General features: G+C 44.5%; 1 protein-coding gene across 1 annotated transcript in view; it reads left to right on the top strand.

Annotated features, from left to right (window-relative positions):
• LOC126209561 (uncharacterized) overlaps nucleotides 1-18,502 on the top strand; it is an 811,828-nt gene that overhangs the window by 735,016 nt on the left and 58,310 nt on the right. The window contains exon 5 of the mRNA XM_049938895.1: nucleotides 2,452-2,763. Coding sequence (XP_049794852.1) covers nucleotides 2,452-2,763 — 312 coding nt within the window. The remainder of the gene's footprint in view (nucleotides 1-2,451; nucleotides 2,764-18,502) is intronic.

Here is an 18,502-nt window from a genome sequence, read left to right as displayed (position 1 = left end):
CTTTTTTGTTGTCGATCAGCTCAGCCCAAATGGTGGCACAGTGCCTGGGGTCGCAGCCTCTCACTTCCTCGTCCCGTGTTCGAGACCCGATTATTGATTTTGTTTATACTATTTTTTCATTTATCTGCTCATGTCCGTAGAAGATTACTCCACGAATGTGTAGAGGTTACAACGGCGTTATATTAATTGTAAAATTACAATTGGGTTTCACGATAAGTGCCATACAATTATTATATAATAAATGTGTGCATGCTATTTTCAGGGGTTACAATCTATTTAAATTATTATATTCTTGTATTTCATTCTTATATCAGTTCTTAATTCTCAGATTCTGTCTTTATGTTTATTCTTCAAGAAGCTTTTTCGCGTTCTCTTAGATTATACCGATCGTATCGAGAGTGGTAGCGCAGTAGTTAGCACATTGGACTCGCACTTGGGATGACGTCAGTTCAAACCCGCGTCCGACCATCGTGATTTAGATTTTTCGTGATTTTCCTAAATCGCTAAAGGCAAATGGAGGAATGGTTCCTTCGAAAGGGCACGGCCGCTTTCCTTCTCCATCCTTCCAAAATCCGAGCTCGTGCCCCGTCTCTAATGACACCGTTGTCGACGGCACGCTAAACACCAGTTTCTCCTTCTTTATACCTATTGTAGAAACATTCGAAAGATAGAAATTCAAAACACGACGAGTATCACGCGAAGGCAGTTTTGCCACATGACCATTTCTTCATATAAACCTCATTCGGGAAAGAAACGTCGTTAACATTGCTGAAGATTTCACACGTTGGCAATAATTTCGCGGATAACCGCGCATAACGAATCACTTTTCCGAAAAGTGGGCTTGTAACTGAGTATGAATCATGACACGCTATAGGAATTTCACCGAAAACAATTTCATATAGTTTTCTCGTCCAATTATTGTATTTTTTTTAATTCATTCACCTGAAATACTATTAGTAGACGAATAAGCACAACGTTATTTCAATATACTCGTACAATGGAAAACATTCATGTGGTAATCTTCTAGGGACGTGGGTAGATAAGCGAAAAACAAAATTAAGAATAGAAGTAATAACCGGATTTCGAACACGGGGCACAAAAGTGTGAAGCCGCTCTTATGCCACAGCTTCGGTTGAACTGTTTACTCGCTCGAAAGGTACATAAAGTACCTCGGAAACTTTGATCGTCGGTTTTTAGAAACGGTAGAGTATTATTTATTTTATTTTAATTTATTCATTGCAAATTTAAAGATCTGTCACCTGATGTTTTAAAACAGACCGTATCTTACAATTTTCGTTTGTCATGTCATTTGTAGTGTTTGGTTTTTATTTGCAACATTTGACGAAGAATAGTATTTTTTTGAAAAATATCAATAATTTGAAGTTGAAATTTAAATAAAATCTTTTTGTTTTACGAAAATAGGACACAGGGGACATTTATTAGTTTCATGACCGATTGTGACTGGTGGTGAATACCTCGGAATGATTTGTTCCAGCTGTTGCCTGCTAATCACAACAAAAAAGTTCAGTTAGTAGTAGAGAAATAGTATTCCTAATACAATGTGTTAGTATTAGGTTCTCATCGGTGTACAATATTCAATGCTTTCTTGGCTAGATCACCAGTACCTTATACCTCCTTTACTGAAGAATTCACTATCCTTAAATATTATTTGACTATATGTATGATTTGTCGGAGCATTTTTTGCATGTTATGTCTCATTCATAATTCTAGGTGTCTCATTTACTGCTACATCTCGTCTTCCTCCTCCTCCTGTTCACCGCGCGACTGCTACGGTCGCAGGTTCGAATCCTGCCTCGGGCATGGATGTGTGTGATGTCCTTAGGTTAGTTAGGTTTAAGTAGTTCTAAGTTCTAGGGGACTGATGACCACAGTCGTTAAGTCCCATAGTGCTCAGAGCCATTTGAACCATTTGAACCTCCTCCTGTTTTTCTTCAGTGCCACTGTTTTCGCTGTCACCGTGGGTGTCGCTGCTCACCCTCTGGAGAGTATTGTTACTTTGCATATAGGCAAGTATGTTATGTCGTGTACGCAAATACTCTTCGTGTGTTGTTTTTGAAATACTGTTTATTAACGCATTTAGTTGTGGCCATTGTTCTTCGTCTCTTATTATTGTGTGAAAACGTCGAGTATCGACGGATAAGCGGAGACACGTTCGCTTATTTTGACCTCTCTTTCACTTTGGGAAATCGGATTATGGCACTTGCCGTGTTCCCCTCCTCAGTTCTGTTCATATGTAAAATTTATGGTTGTATGTCTTTTATGTATGACGGGACGTGGTACATAATTAGCTGGACGTAGAATGTAGGAAGTTGTGGTTAAGGCGGAGAGAGCCCTGACCGCGCCGTGCGGCGCCTTTTGCGGCAGGCTGCGGCGTCGGCGTCGGCGGCGGCGTCGGCTGGGGGCGGCATCTCGCTGCTGGCGCATGCGCAGCAGCGCGGCACGGCGCACAGCCTGTCGTCGCCCGAGTCGGCGTACTCGACCGGCTACTCGACCGACGGCACGTCTCCGGGCGCCTCCTTCCCGCCGGAGTACTACATCAACCTGCGCACCGGCACGCACTACTTCCACAGCAGCGGGGGCGGCGCGGGCGCAGCCGGAGGCGGAGGCGGAGGACCGGCTGGCGCGGGGGCGGCGGTCGGCGCGCTCGGGCACCAGCCGCAGCTCGCGTACCACCACCACCATCACCACCAGCACCACCACCACCAGCAGCCGTTTCCGCCTCAACACCCGAGGCTCGTACAGGTAATCAGAGCATAAGCACAAGTGTGTCTCTAATATATCTGGTTGTAACAACACTGTAGATATTTTATGCTATTTCTTTTTATAACTGTAACCCAGCAAACAGCTGTATTTGAACCAATTTTTCACTAGCCACTATAGGTTTCGTGGCTTATAGCCACATCATCAGGTGCATATAAACGTAAAAACATGGTCTACGTCATGGCGAGGAATATAGAAGGCCTAACCATAATCAAAATTAATGATGGTTGGGCCTTCTATATTCCTCGCTATGTCGCTGACTATGTTTTATCTTTTATGATGTGGCTGTAACCTACGAAACAGGTAGTGCCAAATAAATAATTGGTTCAAGATAAAGCTGTTTGCTGAGTTGCATGTATAAAACGTGCTACCATAGCTGCGGATGCCACGACCACTGAGTCGTATGTTATGTTATTTTGTTGCGCATTTGAAAACAATGCTATCAGTTCATGGTCGTATTAACGTGTAATATACTAATTTACTGAGACGTCTGCAAAATTTATACTGACAGAGCCAAATGAAGTGACAGGAACGTAGGTTGGACGATTTTCTACCGAAATACCATCTTCTCACCTCCTCCGTTTCCCTCCCCCACTTTCCCTAAAAATATCTGTGTTCTTAACTTTTTATTTATTTTTGTTTTTATTTTTTGAATGTGGTGCCACACAGATCGTAAGTGTTTACAGAACGTCATGGTTCACCCGACAAGAGCTGCTAATAAACACTTCATTATGTACAGCTGGTTTCAGTCCTCAGACTATCTCAGATATCTTAAACCATTTACAACAGATTACATGGCGATATAAAACTTATGGCATCAAATAGCACAACATGTATAGTAGATAACTGTTGTCAAGTACTAGACATATTATACTATCAATAATAAAAGCACCAAATGCAGTTGTGATGAAAAGAAGCCAAGATCGCTAAATATTATCTACTTCACGATGACACGCATTATATTTCCGAAGACCTGATGATGAGAGCAAGCTTCTGTCGAAACTGGTCACAGTGAAAAAAATTATAGTTAGCGATCTTGGCTTCAGAAGAAATTTCTTTTCTATAAATCTACAGATCGCTCCCTTCGCACAAACATGTGTAACTGTTGTGATGGATTTTATGCTGTTTGATGGCACTGGTTTTATATCACCATATAAGCTGTTTGAAAAGTCTTAACGATACCTGATGACATACTGAAGACTGAAACCGATTGTAATAAAGCGGTATTTATTTCAGCTCTTGGCGGCGGACTATGACGTTTTATAAATGTGTCAACTCTTTCGAACCGTGTGCCTTTCCAGAAACTGTGTCGTAGAGCAGAACTGTCTCTCAAAAAAACTTCTCAGGTAGGAATAGGTTCTTGAAGATTCGAAGCTCATTAAATCAAGAGGTCTGATAAACTCTTCTCGCATTCATGCAAGCAGTGGAGAGTCAACGGATATAATAATTAAAGTGGTCAAGGGGCAATTTAGGGATGATAATAATAAAGTTTGTGGACATATTAGTAAAACTGTAAATGACCATTCCGCAAGCAGGTGGACTTAAACTGTCATGAATTAAAATTAATAGCATGTTCAAGGCATATGAAGTGAGGGAAAGCAGGTAAACAAATTAAACAGTACAAGAGACGAAAATTGCGCAAAACTCCAGGTAGCTATTTACCGAAAACCTCGGATTTCTTGGTTCAGATGAGTCAGATCAATGAATGAATGAATTAATCAACCATCCAGCCAGCTAAATAATGCTCACTTCTACCACTTTAAAATCTTGTCCGCATATGACGAATCAACATTACTGATGCTGTCAGTGGAAAGAGGAAGAGGTCGGCTATACGTTCTTACTACAGGGAGTTCATTACAGACGGACCTCAACGTCGGACTTGAAAAGAATGGAGAGTTATTTTCAAAGGAGCCAACCTAGTTTTTTCTAAAGCTGTTTGAGGAAACACCGGAAAATCTAAATCAGGATAGTCGAAAAGGGAATCGAACCTCAGACTCCTCGAGCACGAGTTCGGTGTTTTACGTATCTCCCTCTCTCTCTTCTAATGACATGGTAGGCAGCAAAATAACTGTCAAATCTTATACTATTATTTCGGTAACAGCTACGAACGGCTGTAGGTCATCTATTACCCACAAACGATGTAGTGATCTGCTGGACATTATTTAAATACTTCTGCACATGTTACATCTTCATTAAACGAAAGAGTTTAGTATAACAAGCAAAGTAAATCTTGCAATCTAGTTGTTGCGACAGTCGTAAAATATACATAAAGTGTACACGTTAGTACTATTTTTAACATATCGCTATGTGTTTCGAGCCCCATATAGTTTAGGTTGTAGCTGTGCTGTTTGTAACCTATGTTTCGACAAAACAGACTGCGGAAAGTAACAGATAATGGTGTTCAGAAATTTAGATGAGAAGCATAATATAGTCATGAGTTTACTTTCACTTATTATCAGATAGGTCTGGTAGCAGAAACAGAGAAAATCTGAGGAAGAGCACTGCGTTTCGTCGCAGATTCATTTAGTAAGCGCGAAAGAGTCATGTTCAACCAACTCTAGGGAAAGACGCAGCAATAGAGGCGATCTGAACACCGTGTGATCTACTGTTAAAGTTCGAGAGCGTCCGTTCCTTCATGAGTCTACCAGTCTATTCCTACGTGTACTTCGCGAAAAGACAATGAAGATAAAATTAGAGAGTTTCGAGCTCACAGGGAGGATTAGTTTCCGTGAATGTTTCACGACAGTAACAGGAAAGAATTTTAGACGAATTTCCCTCTACCACAAATCATAGTGTGACGCGCAGAGTATATGGGTAGGTATAGATACTGATGGTCGGATAGCGATTAACTATGGGTTCAAACGCCTCGCCACAAGTTAAATAAAGTAACGCAATGCACGCTGAAAAAAACGCAAATTTTGTGACTGGCCCTGCCGTTACCATAAAAGTGTAATTCAGAAACTCGAAAACCGTGAAGTGCAATTGTCATATAGTGGCTCGATGAAAACAGTTGGATCATTATGAAAATAACAGAAACTCGGTTACTTAAAAATCAGTGATATTATCTATTTCAATCACTAATGTTCTGCGCGACAACTGTTTTTGGTATCTCCTCACTTAAGCATGCGCGTTCTCGGCGCAAAAGGAAAGTAATTAGATTCATGCGTTGAGTTATGTGCCCATGGAAATCTGTCTCTCGCGTGGAATGATTACGTTTTGATAAAGATTTTGATTATTCCTCCTACACCATATACGAATTCTTTAGTAGGAATATGCCTGACTTGTAAAGTAAGGAGTCCTGGATGTTCGTCACGGAAACTGTAGTTGAGTCTTTCCATTAGTACTGTACGGAGTACAGCAGAAATTATTTTTTTACCGCAGCCCAATCATTTTCTAACGACGTTCGGCAGGTAAAAATCCAAGACTCGGCGGAAATATCATGTTATATTTCATTTGTGGTAGTGTCTCTGCTAAGCGTTCACTCTTTTCCGTTTTCATGCTCTCGTAAATTCTGTACGTTAAATTTCACTGGTTTAGATGTGTTCCTCTGTAACAGTGCCTGTATATTCCACTGTAGAAGGGGATAACGTGAAAGCTGACCCACTGAGGTCGATTACGTATGCATCTCACACATTTCCAGAGCGGCGTCGGGTAAACTTTTGGACATTAAAGTGCAGTTCTGCGCAAAATATTTCGGACTGCGGCAGAGCTTCAACTCCGAATTTTCATCGTATCTTTTTTGTATAGAATTCGCTGTTTCTTATATATCTACCTCTATTTAGATGGATTTGGTTCGAACGGAATCCCTTTGCAAAACCTTGACCCTGTGTTCCATTCTTCAAATGATTATTTAAAGGCCCGAGTCTTTATTTTACAGTGTTGTTTTTACTTTCCGGTATAAAGTTTTCATAATGCTTCAGTCTGTCGGTTGTATGAATAAATTCGAAATAATAGTGATATGGAACCTGATCAGTGCGAGGCTGGTTGGTTTCAGTATGTCAACGACTACAGTTTAAATCCTTACCGCTATTTTGATTCTTTTTTTCGAAATATGCAGTATCGAAATATGCAGTATTCCAATATGCAGTTATGTCCTCCGTTATGTTAGCTCTATTTCCGGTTCTAGTTTTGCTTTCCTGCTCACTCCAACTATCGGATTATATTTTATTCAAATTGTGATATCTTAGTCTCAACTTTGGCGTTCTGTCGTAAATAACTGTACGTACCGTCATTGTAAAACAGATTGTCCTACATTTTCTCCTCTCATTTCAATCGTTTTGTAGCAATTCGTTGGCTGTTTGGTTAAAAAATCCGCTGGTTTCGATGTTGGGCTTCACCTGTGTCGTTCCTTATTCGTCTTACAGCGGCGTGTCTCTTGAAGACTAGTCTTCCTCATGTCTCCGTAACTCAGCTCAGTATCCGCTTTTACCACAAAACAATGTACATAATAGTATTTTCCTCACTGCATTGTAACCTCGATGTGATTAATGTGAAATCAGTACATCTAAACTAATGTCTGAAATATTCGTGAGGGAAGCGTTCTTGCATCCTGCCGCTTTAAAAGTAAAGTAATTTGAGAAATTTTACAGTCTGTCACATCCTGTGTTAGTCGCCGCACAAATATAATCGGAATGAAAACCTAGGAAATATTTTTATGATTTAACATCCCGTCGATGATGTGGTCATTATAAAGAGAAGACAAACTGGTAATGCGATAAGACATTTGAAGAAAATAGGCCGTGTTGTTATCAAAGGAATTCATGTCATTCGATTTTGCGAAACCGTAGACATTCTAAACCCGAACGTTCGGACGAGAGTTTAAACTACTCTCCTGCCGAAAACGAGTCCGTACTCTGACAACTGCGGCGCTTCTGCTCCGTAAACGTAATCCGGACGCATTTCAGGAAGTGCTACTTCGTCTACATAGCTTGAATGTATAGTTCTTAAGACACAGGTTAGGCCGTGATTTACGGACTTTTTCCCACGAATTTTCTAGGTTGATACCGCGATGCGCGACGTTCGCCGGATACAGTCATTGTTGTTCTGCCCACTCAGATACATAGGGAGTTAAAGGACGCTCAATAGGAGCTATCGAAGGTGAGAAGGGAAGTTTGATGGAAGCCGTTGGCAGGAGCCTAAACCCACTGTTGGAAGTCAATGAATACGTACAGCTAAAAGAACATCATATAAACAGTAGTGAGGCTATGAACTAAGAACGACTTTCGGTGTCTGAAGTACGAACCTTAGCGTGTCGTTATGGTAGACTTCATTCTGGGTGTTTCCATTGTTTACAGAGTTGGAATCTCACCAGAATTAGAACGTACGATAATCCAAGAAAAGTACTACAGTTAACACTAACGTATTTGAGGACGACATCTTCTTTTATAACATCACATCACTTAGTTTCTAATGTTCTCGTTCAACAGTAGACGTCATTTGTTTCCACAGCTATATAACGAATGGTACAATTACCCATTGTCCACGACTTCCACTAAAACACACATTGGTAGAGTGCATCTATTCAAATAACCACAACTCCGAACTGAGAATTTCACAAGTTATCACTAAACGATCCATTCTGTGCACTGGAGTGGTCCTAGTCAAGTTGACAGCTGCACGATGACGTCCCAGCCACGTGACGTAACCGTTAGAATGAAGACTGCGTTTCGCAACTACTTTGTGCTATTTCTGGCTCCCGTGTGTTCGAAAGGCAAACAACGGGTTTTGCGGTGTGGGCATCCTTCAGTGTCGGACGGCTACAACGAACGACGGCAGACCGATAGCCGTCATTCCCGGACAGCAGAAATATATTGCAGCAATTACGAGCAATCTGTTTTCTAATCGAGTTACGTAAAGCACGGGCGGTGTGCGGGGCAGGGCGCCCGCTGGCGGTGGCACGCGAAGTCCTGCGAGCCGAACACGCGACGCAGCAGCCAACGCGACGCTCCGGAACGAGCGGCAAAGGAAGGGAGACGGCAGTTTGACCAGCAAAGTCTTCTAAACAGGGGCTCTAATCTCTGCTGTCCAGTTACTCAGGCGAATTATTTCACAGTCTAATGTAACAAAGAAGATACCAGATAGATTATATAATGGTAAGACAGAGATTTAGGAACCAAGTTTTAAATTGTAAGACATTTCCAGGGGCAGATGTGGACTCTGACCACAATCTATTGGTTATGAACTGTAGATTAAAACTGAAGAAACTGCAAAAAGGTGGAAATTTGAGGAGATGGGACCTGGGTAAACTGAAAGAAGCAGAGGTTGTACAGGGTTTCAGGGAGAGCATAAGGGAGCAACTGACAAAAATGGGGGAAAGAAATACAGTAGAAGAAGAACGGGTAGCTTTGAGGGATGAAGTAGTGAAGGCAGCAGAGGATCAAGTAGGTAAAAAGACGAGGGCTGCTAGAAATCCTTGGGTAACAGAAGAAATATTGAACTTAACTGATGAAAGGAGAAAATATAAAAGTGCAGTAAATGAAGCAGGCAAAAAGGAATACAAACGTCTCAAAAATGAGATCGACAGGAAGTGCAAAATGGCTAAGCAGGGATGGCTAGAGGACAAATGTAAGGATGTAGAGGCTTATCTCACTAGGGTAAGATAGATACTGCCTGCAGGACAATTAAAGAGACCTTTGGAGAAAGGAGAACCAATTCCATGAATATCAAGAGCTTTGATGGAAACCCAGTTCTAAGCAAAGAAGGGAAAGCAGAAAGGTGGAAGGAGTATATAGACGGCCTATACAAGGGCGATGTACTTGAGGACAATATTATGGAAATGGAAGAGGATGTAGATGAAAGTATTTGTATTGAGTCTAACCATGTGTGGAAGTGAAACGTGGACGATAAATAGTTTAGACAAGAAGAGAATAGAAGCTTTCGAAATGTGGTGCTACAGAAGAATGCTGAAGATTAGATAGGAAGACCACATAACTAATGAGGAGGTATTGAATAGAATTGGGGAGAAGGGGAGCTTGTGGCACAACTTGACTAGAAGAAGGGATCGGTTGGTAGGACATGTTCTGAGACATCGAGGGATCACCAATTTAGTATTGGAGGGCTGCGTGGAGAGTCAAAATCGAAGAGGGAGACCAAGAGATGAATACAGTAAGCAGATTCAGGAGGATGTAGGCTGCAGTAGGTACTGGATGATGAAGAAGCTCGCACAGGGTAGAGTAGCATGGAGAGCTGCATCAAACCAATCTCAGGACTGAAGACCACAACAACAACAACAACAACGTAACAAACAAGCTCACCGCATAAAATACGACTCTTAAGAGAAAATAGGCCTTCACTGAGCTGGAAGTAATGGGACAGCGATATACATGTATACAGATTGCGGTAGTATCAGGTACACAAGGTGTAAAAGGGAGGTGCATTGGTGGTGCGTCATTAGTTCTCATGTGATATATGTGGAAAGGTCTCCGACGTGATTATGGCCTAACGACAGGAATTAATAGACTAGACACTCCCCGCGGTATGGTAGTTGGAGCTAGACGCATGGGACATTCCATTTTGGAAATCGTTAGGGAATTCAGTACTCCGAAATACCCAGTGTCAAAAGTGTGCCGAGAATTTCGGGCATTACCTCTCACCACGAAAAACGCAGTGGCCGACGGCCTTCGCTTAGCGACCGAGAGCAGCGGTGACTGCGGAGAGTTGTCTGTACTAACAGACAAGGAACACTACGTGAAATAACCGTAGAATTCAATGTAGGACGTACGATGTGCGATCCGTTAGGGCAGTGCGGCGAAATTTGGCGTTAACGGGCTATGGCAGCGGCCTTCCGACGCGAGTGCCTTTGCTAACAGCAACGTCGCCTGCAGCACCTCTCGTGGACTAGCGACCATATCAGTTGGGACCTAGACTAATGGGAAACCGTGGACGGGATTTCAGTGGGTAAGAGTTGATGGTTGAGTTTGAGTGTGACGCAGACCCCATGAAGCCATGGACCCAAGTTGTTAACAAGGCATTGGGCAAGCTGGTGGTGGCTCTATAATGGTTTGGACTATGTTCACATGAAATTAACTGGGTCCTCTGGTCCAGCTGAACTGATCGTTGACTGGAAATGGTTATGTTCAGCCATTCATGGATTTCAAGTTCCCAAACAGTGATAGAATTGTTATCGATGGCAGTGCGCCATGCCACTCAGCTATAGGTGTTCGCGATTGGTTTGAAGAACATCCTGGACAACGTGACGGAATGATTCGGCCACCCAGATCGCCCGACATGAACCCCATCGAACGTTTATGGACATGTTGGATAGGTCACTTCGTGCACAAAATCCTGCAGAGGCAACACTTTCGCAATTATGCACGGCTACGGAGGCAGCCATGCTCAGTATTTCTGCAGGGGACTTCCAACGACTTCTTGAGTCCATGCTACGTCGAACTGCTGCACTAAGCAGGGCAAAAGGAGGTTTGACAGGACATTAGGATATATCCCGTGACTTTGTCACCTCAGTGCACAGGTCGAACAGGTCGCTTTGGAGCGCTGTAGTTGGTGTAGAACTGCTAGCAGGCCGTCTTATGACCCTCTACCACTAAATCAGGGGTTGCCTTGGAGACGCGAATGAATGGCAGAAAGCAACTACCGTATCTGGACGTTCCCATGACTACACCGTGAATGAGGTTCCTCCATTTGCCAGTGCATCAACACGGACTGTCAAGTATTGTTACAAGGAATAGAGTACCATACGCAGGCTTAATTACAACGCGCTGTAAGAAAACCGATCGTAAACTACGTCACTGACAATCGATTTCAAACCCGACTGAAATTATTGCTGTTTGTGAATTCTCAAATCAACTAGTTTCCCAAGGAACATTATGAAGCTCGAGGAGTTGGCCGAAAGTATGGGAACTCTGCGAGAAATGCATGCTTCAACATAAACACATGTGCTATAGAGACCTTCAGATCGCGCTATTGCATTTGACCATGAGCGGTACCTGTGCGAAGCCCTCTATACGTTGCAAGTGTCAGTCGTACTCAGAAAAATGTTCTGTGTGGTCGTGAGTGAATTGTCAGAGCCAAGTGGGTTCGAACGTGGGCACATTGTTGGTGCAGAAGTTACTCCAGAACTGAATGTCCCACTCGTGAACCCTATCAGCACCAAAACATGGCTGGAGGTCTATAAACTGAGAATTTGCAGGACGAGCTGTAATTCCAGGATCATTCATCAGTGAAGCAAATGCCGCCCTTATAGCTGATATACACTCCTGGAAATGGAAAAAAGAACACATTGACACCGGTGTGTCAGACCCACCATACTTGCTCCGGACACTGCGAGAGGGCTGTACCAGCAATGATCACACGCACGGCACAGCGGACACACCAGGACCCGCGGTGTTGGCCGTCGAATGGCGCTAGCTGCGCAGCATTTGTGCACCGCCGCCGTCAGTGTCAGCCAGTTTGCCGTGGCATACGGAGCTCCATCGCAGTCTTTAACACTGGTAGCATGCCGCGACAGCGTGGACGTGAACCGTATGTGCAGTTGACGGACTTTGAGCGAGGGCGTATAGTGGGCATGCGGGAGGCCGGGTGGACGTACCGCCGAATTGCTCAACACGTGGGGCGTGAGGTCTCCACAGTACATCGATGTTGTCGCCAGTGGTCGGCGGAAGGTGCACGTGCCCGTCGACCTGGGACCGGACCGCAGCGACGCACGGATGCACGCCAAGACCGTAGGATCCTACGCAGTGCCGTAGGGGACCGCACCGCCACTTCCCAGCAAATTAGGGACACTGTTGCTCCTGGGGTATCGGCGAGGACCATTCGCAACCGTCTCCATGAAGCTGGGCTACGGTCCCGCACACCGTTAGGCCGTCTTCCGCTCACGCCCCAACATCGTGCAGCCCGCCTCCAGTGGTGTCGCGACAGGCGTGAATGGAGGGACGAATGGAGACGTGTCGTCTTCAGCGATGAGAGTCGCTTCTGCCTTGGTGCCAATGATGGTCGTATGCATGTTTGGCGCCGTGCAGGTGAGCGCCACAATCAGGACTGCATACGACCGAGGCACACAGGGCCAACAAATGGCTCTGAGCACTATGGGACTCAACATCTTAGGTCATAAGTCCCCTAGAACTTAGAACTACTTAAACCTAACTAACCTAAGGACATCACACACACCCATGCCCGAGGCAGGATTCGAACCTGCGACCGTGGCAGTCCCGCGGTTCCGGACTGCAGCGCCAGAACCGCTAGACCACCGCGGCCGGCACACAGGGCCAACACCCGGCATCATGGTGTGGGGAGCGATCGCCTACACTGGCCGTACACCACTGGTGATCGTTGAGGGGACACTGAATAGTGCACGGTACATCCAAACCGTCATCGAACCCATCGTTCTACCATTCCTAGACCGGCAAGGGAACTTGCTGCTCCAACAGGACAATGCACGTCCGCATGTATCCCGTGCCACCCAACGTGCTCTAGAATGTGTAAGTCAACTACCCTGGCCAGCAAGATCTCCGGATCTGTCCCCCATTGAGGATGTTTGGGACTGGATGAAGCGTCGTCTCACGCGGTCTGCACGTCCAGCACGAACGCTGGTCCAACTGAGGCGCCAGGTGGAAATGGCATGGCAAGCCGTTCCACAGGACTACATCCAGCATCTCTACGATCGTCTCCATGGGAGAATAGCAGCCTGCATTGCTGCGAAAGGTGGATATACACTGTACTAGTGCCGACATTGTGCATGCTCTGTTGCCTGTGTCCATGTGCCTGTGGTTCTGTCAGTGTGATCATGTGATGTATCTGACCCCAGGAATGTGTCAATAAAGTTTCCCCTTCCTGGGACAATGAATTCACGGTGTTCTTATTTCAATTTCCAGGAGTGTAGCTGAGTGGTTAAATGTCCCCCAAATTTCAGGAAGATGTTTGCTAACATGTTAGACATAATTTTTGAAAAACAAGGCGTAGGGTAATTTTCGACGCCGGTAAGGACACAAATCACATGCAAGACTATGTAGCGAACAAAATACACAACTAATAAGGGGTTACACCTGTTCCTAGGACTGCTCCAGACTTCTCAATGGTGTTATTAACTTCATTATGACGTTTTCATTAATTTATGTTTCCTGTGCATGTCTTTGTTATCCGCTTGTATGCTCCAAATGACCTTGAGTTTGGACGGTTGTGATACGATTGACAGAACTGCCATTCTAGTTAAGACAGTCAATTATATATATATTCTCTTTAATATGTTTGCGTTTTGGTTCTATGTCTCTGTCTGGACTGAAGATGCTATTGTCAGTTTAATATTTTTGTTCTATTTTGTAAGCTTACAAATGGCACTATATTGAAATGTGTTCTTCAGTCTATTGTAGGATACAATTTGTGTTGAAACAGTTCCAGCACTTCATTATTTTGTTTTTTTTGCTTATGTACTTACATGGTTGTTATAATAAAGAAAAAAAAAGTGGTCAGCGTGACGGATTGCCGTCCTACGGGCCCGGGTTCGATTCCCGGCTGGGTCGGGGATTTTCTCCGCTCAGGGCGCTGTACTGTCTTCAGCATCATGTCATCCTCATCCGGCGCGCAGGTCACCCAATGTGGCGTCGAATGTAATGAGACCTGCACCAAGGCGGCCAATGACGCCAAACCCTCATTTGCATTTTAAAGGAAAAAGTTTGGCCGCAGCATAAAACTTGGACTACATAGCAATGCAAAAATGACATTTGGTCTCATGAGTATTGTTTCACACTGTTTACAGTTTGTGGATGAGTTTACTGCCGTTGAATGGAACATGGCGGGGTTTCGTCGTATTCCGTGGTTGCTTGGCGAGGTCGCTTTACTGCCAAGGATTATATGGCCATTTTGGTTGATCAGGTCTATCCCGTGGAATATGATTGTTCCCCAATGATTTTGCTGAGTTCCAAGAGGACAGGGACCCTTGTTGACACAGCTTGTATCGCCCAGGACTGGTTTCGTGAGTACGTGGATGAATCACCATGAAAACCGTGCAAGGCCTGTATTTATCCATTCCGAGACGATTGGAAGCTATTTTGAATGCCAGCGGTTTTCCTACATGGTAATGTGTTCTTGGTGTTTCCATATTTTTTTCTAACCCCTATACCTCTGTCCAATGGGCAACTGAAGTCTGGCACCCCACGAAAGGCCATTGGGCACAGCGTCACATGAAGCTTCTCGTATCCAGTGGACAGCACAACACCGGAATCGAGTAACAGCTGTCCGGACGCGTGAAGCGCGATTCGAAGAGTTGCGATTTGTCCTCATTTTCCAAACGACGCAGTGCGTCGAGTGCACCGATGGCTCAATGAAACGTTTAGCTCGCAGGGTAAGGTGGGCGTCGTTCAGGCTAGGAGAGGTTCTGTGACGTTTTGGGGTTATTTTCGTAGTTTGACTTTGTTCCATCATTCCGGTAACCGTGAACATCTTACAAGATGTTTATTTAAATTACTCGTTGACCAATTGACGCCATCCCGTCGGCTACAGCGTTCTGTGAAGACTTCCGTCTTATTCGAGAACAACATCCGTGTTCCGTGGCTGCATGTTTACTTTCCTGATTTGACGAACATTCAGGGAACTGTACTGGCCCACTAAATCGCCCTATCTTAATTCCATACAAAATCTCTATGTCTGTTTAGAACAGCTAGTCAAGTAGCAGTCTTCATCCCGCCGTTTGGTAGCAGTACCAGATTTAATCGTGAATAAGTGCTTTCAGTTGGATATGGTATACTTAAAGAAATGTTCGGTCTATCGTCCTCGACGAATTCAGTCGATTGTCGAGGCTGTACGCGGTGTTACACGGTAATATCGTGATGTGTTCTGCCTTATTTTTTGTTCGGTTATCTTACATGCCTCTGTGCAACATCCTCTGTCAACAAAAGAACGCATGTATCGTGTCGGACCTCCTTTTGATCGACGTAATGCATCAGCTCGACGTAGCATAGACTCAATAAGTCTTTGAAAGTCCCCCACAGAAATATTGAACCCTGTTAGCTCCATAGAAGTCCATAATTACGGTAGCGTTGCCAGTGCAGGATTTTCTGCACGAACTGACCTATCGATTATATCTCATAAATGTTCGATAGGATTCATGTCGGGCGATCTGGGTGGCCAAACCATTCGCTCGAATTGCCCAGAATGTTCTTCAAACCAATTGCGAACTATTGTGGGCCGGTGACATGGTGCATTGTCATCGATAAAAATATTTCATCGTTGTTTGGGAACATGAAGCACATGAATGGCTGCAAATGGTCCAGAAGTTGTCGAACAGAGCCATTTCTAGTTAATGATTGTTTGAGTTGTACCAGAGGACCGAGTCCATTTCATATAAACACAGCCCACACCATTATGGGGCTACCACCAGCTTGCACAGTGCCTTGTTGACAACTTGGGTCATGGCTTCGTGGGATCTGCGTCACACTCGAACTCAACCACCAGCTTTCACAGAGTGAGATCGGAACTCATCTGACCTGGCCAAGGTTTTTCAGTCGTCTAGGGCCCAACAGCTATGGTCACTAGCCCAGGAAAGGCGTTGCGGGCGATGTCGTGCTGTTAGCAAAGGCACATGCATCAGTCGACTGCAGCCATAGACCATTAATGGCAAATTTCGTCACACTGCCATAATGGATATTTTCGTCATACGTCCCACATTGATTTCTGCGGTTATTCCGCGCAATGTTGATTGCCTGTTGGCGCTAAACAGTGACAGCTCTACTCAAACGCCGCTGCTCTCGGTCGTTAAGTGAAGACCGTCGGCCTCTGCGTTGTCCGTAGTGAGAGGCAATGTCAAAATTTGGTATTCTCGGCACACTCTTGACACCGTGGATCTCGGAATATTGACTTCCCTAACGACTTCTGAAATGGTACGGTCCATGCTTCTAGCTCCAATTTCTGTTAATTTCCGTTGTGCGGCCGTAATCACGTCGGAATCCTTTTCACATGAATCACCTGAGAACAAATGACAATTCCGACAATGCACTGTCCTTTTATACAGTGTGTACGCGATACTACCGCTCTGCCGTTAAAATAAAGGTGTGTAGTGAACACTGTTGACGCTGGCAGTTTGGAAAAGTGCAGAGCAAGGCTAAAAGCGGCCCGCTTTCGTTCGTATGGATCGCTTTAGCCTTGCCCTGCACTGAGCTGCCCTGCTGTCATACTGATGCAGGCAAGTTTTAATGAATGGGGAACTTCTTCTCCACCTTTCGCTCGCCATAACTTGACGACATTCTCTGAATACTAACTTTTGACTAGGAGCGATGTGTATGCCTATGATCTTTTAACATTGTTCACCTGATGGTGCCGCTTAAAGCAGTGGAACCGGTGTTTTAATAAACAACAATTTTACCAGCTGTGAGCGGGAATTCTTCCTGGCATCACACTTCCTTTATGTAATAACTTGTGGCTGTTCATACTGTCGTTACTGCGATACAGACATAAGTTGTCGCCATTAGCCTCCAAAGACAATAAAAAAACTCTTGACATGGACGGTAAGTGAAGAAAATGACATAGAATACAAGAAACAGATTTAATTACTTCAAAAGACATTGTCGGCACGTTACATTCATGAAGCTAACGTGTATAATTGTGTGTTTAAAAGAGATATAATGTACTCTAAGACAAAAAAAAAAGACGAACCACATAAGAATTACCCGAATGGGACGGGAATTGGTTGAATGTTTCCATTTCAGGAAAATTGGATGATTTATTAAAGAGAAAGACGTTCACAAATTGAGCAAGTTAGTAACGCGTAATTTCTTCCTGGTCCTTATGCAATCATTTATTCGTTGATAAATTTGTTCCGCTACGGTCGCAGGCTCGCATCCTTCCTCGGGCATGGATGAGTTTGATGTCCTTAGGTTAGTTAGATTTAAGTAGTTCTAGGGGACTGATGACCTCAGATGTGAAGTCCCATAGTGTTCAGAGCAATTTGAACCATTTGATAAATTTGTTAGATGTCCTCACAAGGGACATCGCGTCAAATTCTGTCCAAATGGTGTGTTAGAGCGTCAAATTACCAAGTTGGTTGGATGGCGTCTCCTTAATCGTCTTCGGCCGGAAGTCTCATTTACTGGAGAAGAATTGTCTTTACAGATGAGTCCCGCTTTGAACTGAGCCCCGACGATCAGCGAAGACTTCTCTTGAGACGTCTCGAACAGCAGTGGAATGCCAACCAGACTGTCGCCCTCGTTGCGGCCCGAAAATCAGAAGTGATGGTTTGAGGTGCCGTTTCATTTCATACCGGGACCCCCTTCGGTTGTTATCCGCGGCACCCTTGCAGCACAGCAGTACACTGAAGATATTCTACGCCCTGTTTTGTCGCCCTTCATTGCACGTCATCCTGGGCTTACATTTCAGCTAGGTAATTCCCGCCCGTACACGGCGAGAGTTTTTACTGCTACCGAGCGAGGTGGCGCATTGGCTAGCGTATCGGAGGGAGGACGACGGAGGACGACGGTTCAATCCCGCGTCCGGCCGTCCTGATTTAGGTTTTCCGTGATTTCTCTAAATCCCTCCTGGCAAATGCCGGTATGGTTCCTTTGAAAGGGCGCGGCCGACTTCCTTCGCCGTCCTTCCCTAATCCAATTGAGAACGTTTGGAGCATTATGAGCTCGGGATTCAGACGATCTAACGCGTCAACTGGACACAATATAGCATGTTACCCCTCAGGACGACATTCAATAACTCTGCTAATGAATGCCGAGCCAAATACCCTCTTTCGTAAGGGCCAGAGGTGGACAAACGCGTTGTCGACTTACTG

The sequence above is a fragment of the Schistocerca nitens genome, chromosome 1, assembly GCF_023898315.1.
Source record: "Schistocerca nitens isolate TAMUIC-IGC-003100 chromosome 1, iqSchNite1.1, whole genome shotgun sequence".
NCBI classification, from domain to species: Eukaryota; Metazoa; Arthropoda; class Insecta; order Orthoptera; family Acrididae; genus Schistocerca; species Schistocerca nitens.
The sequence above is the reverse complement of the archived record's forward strand: the minus strand, read 5'-3'. Positions and strand labels throughout refer to the sequence as shown.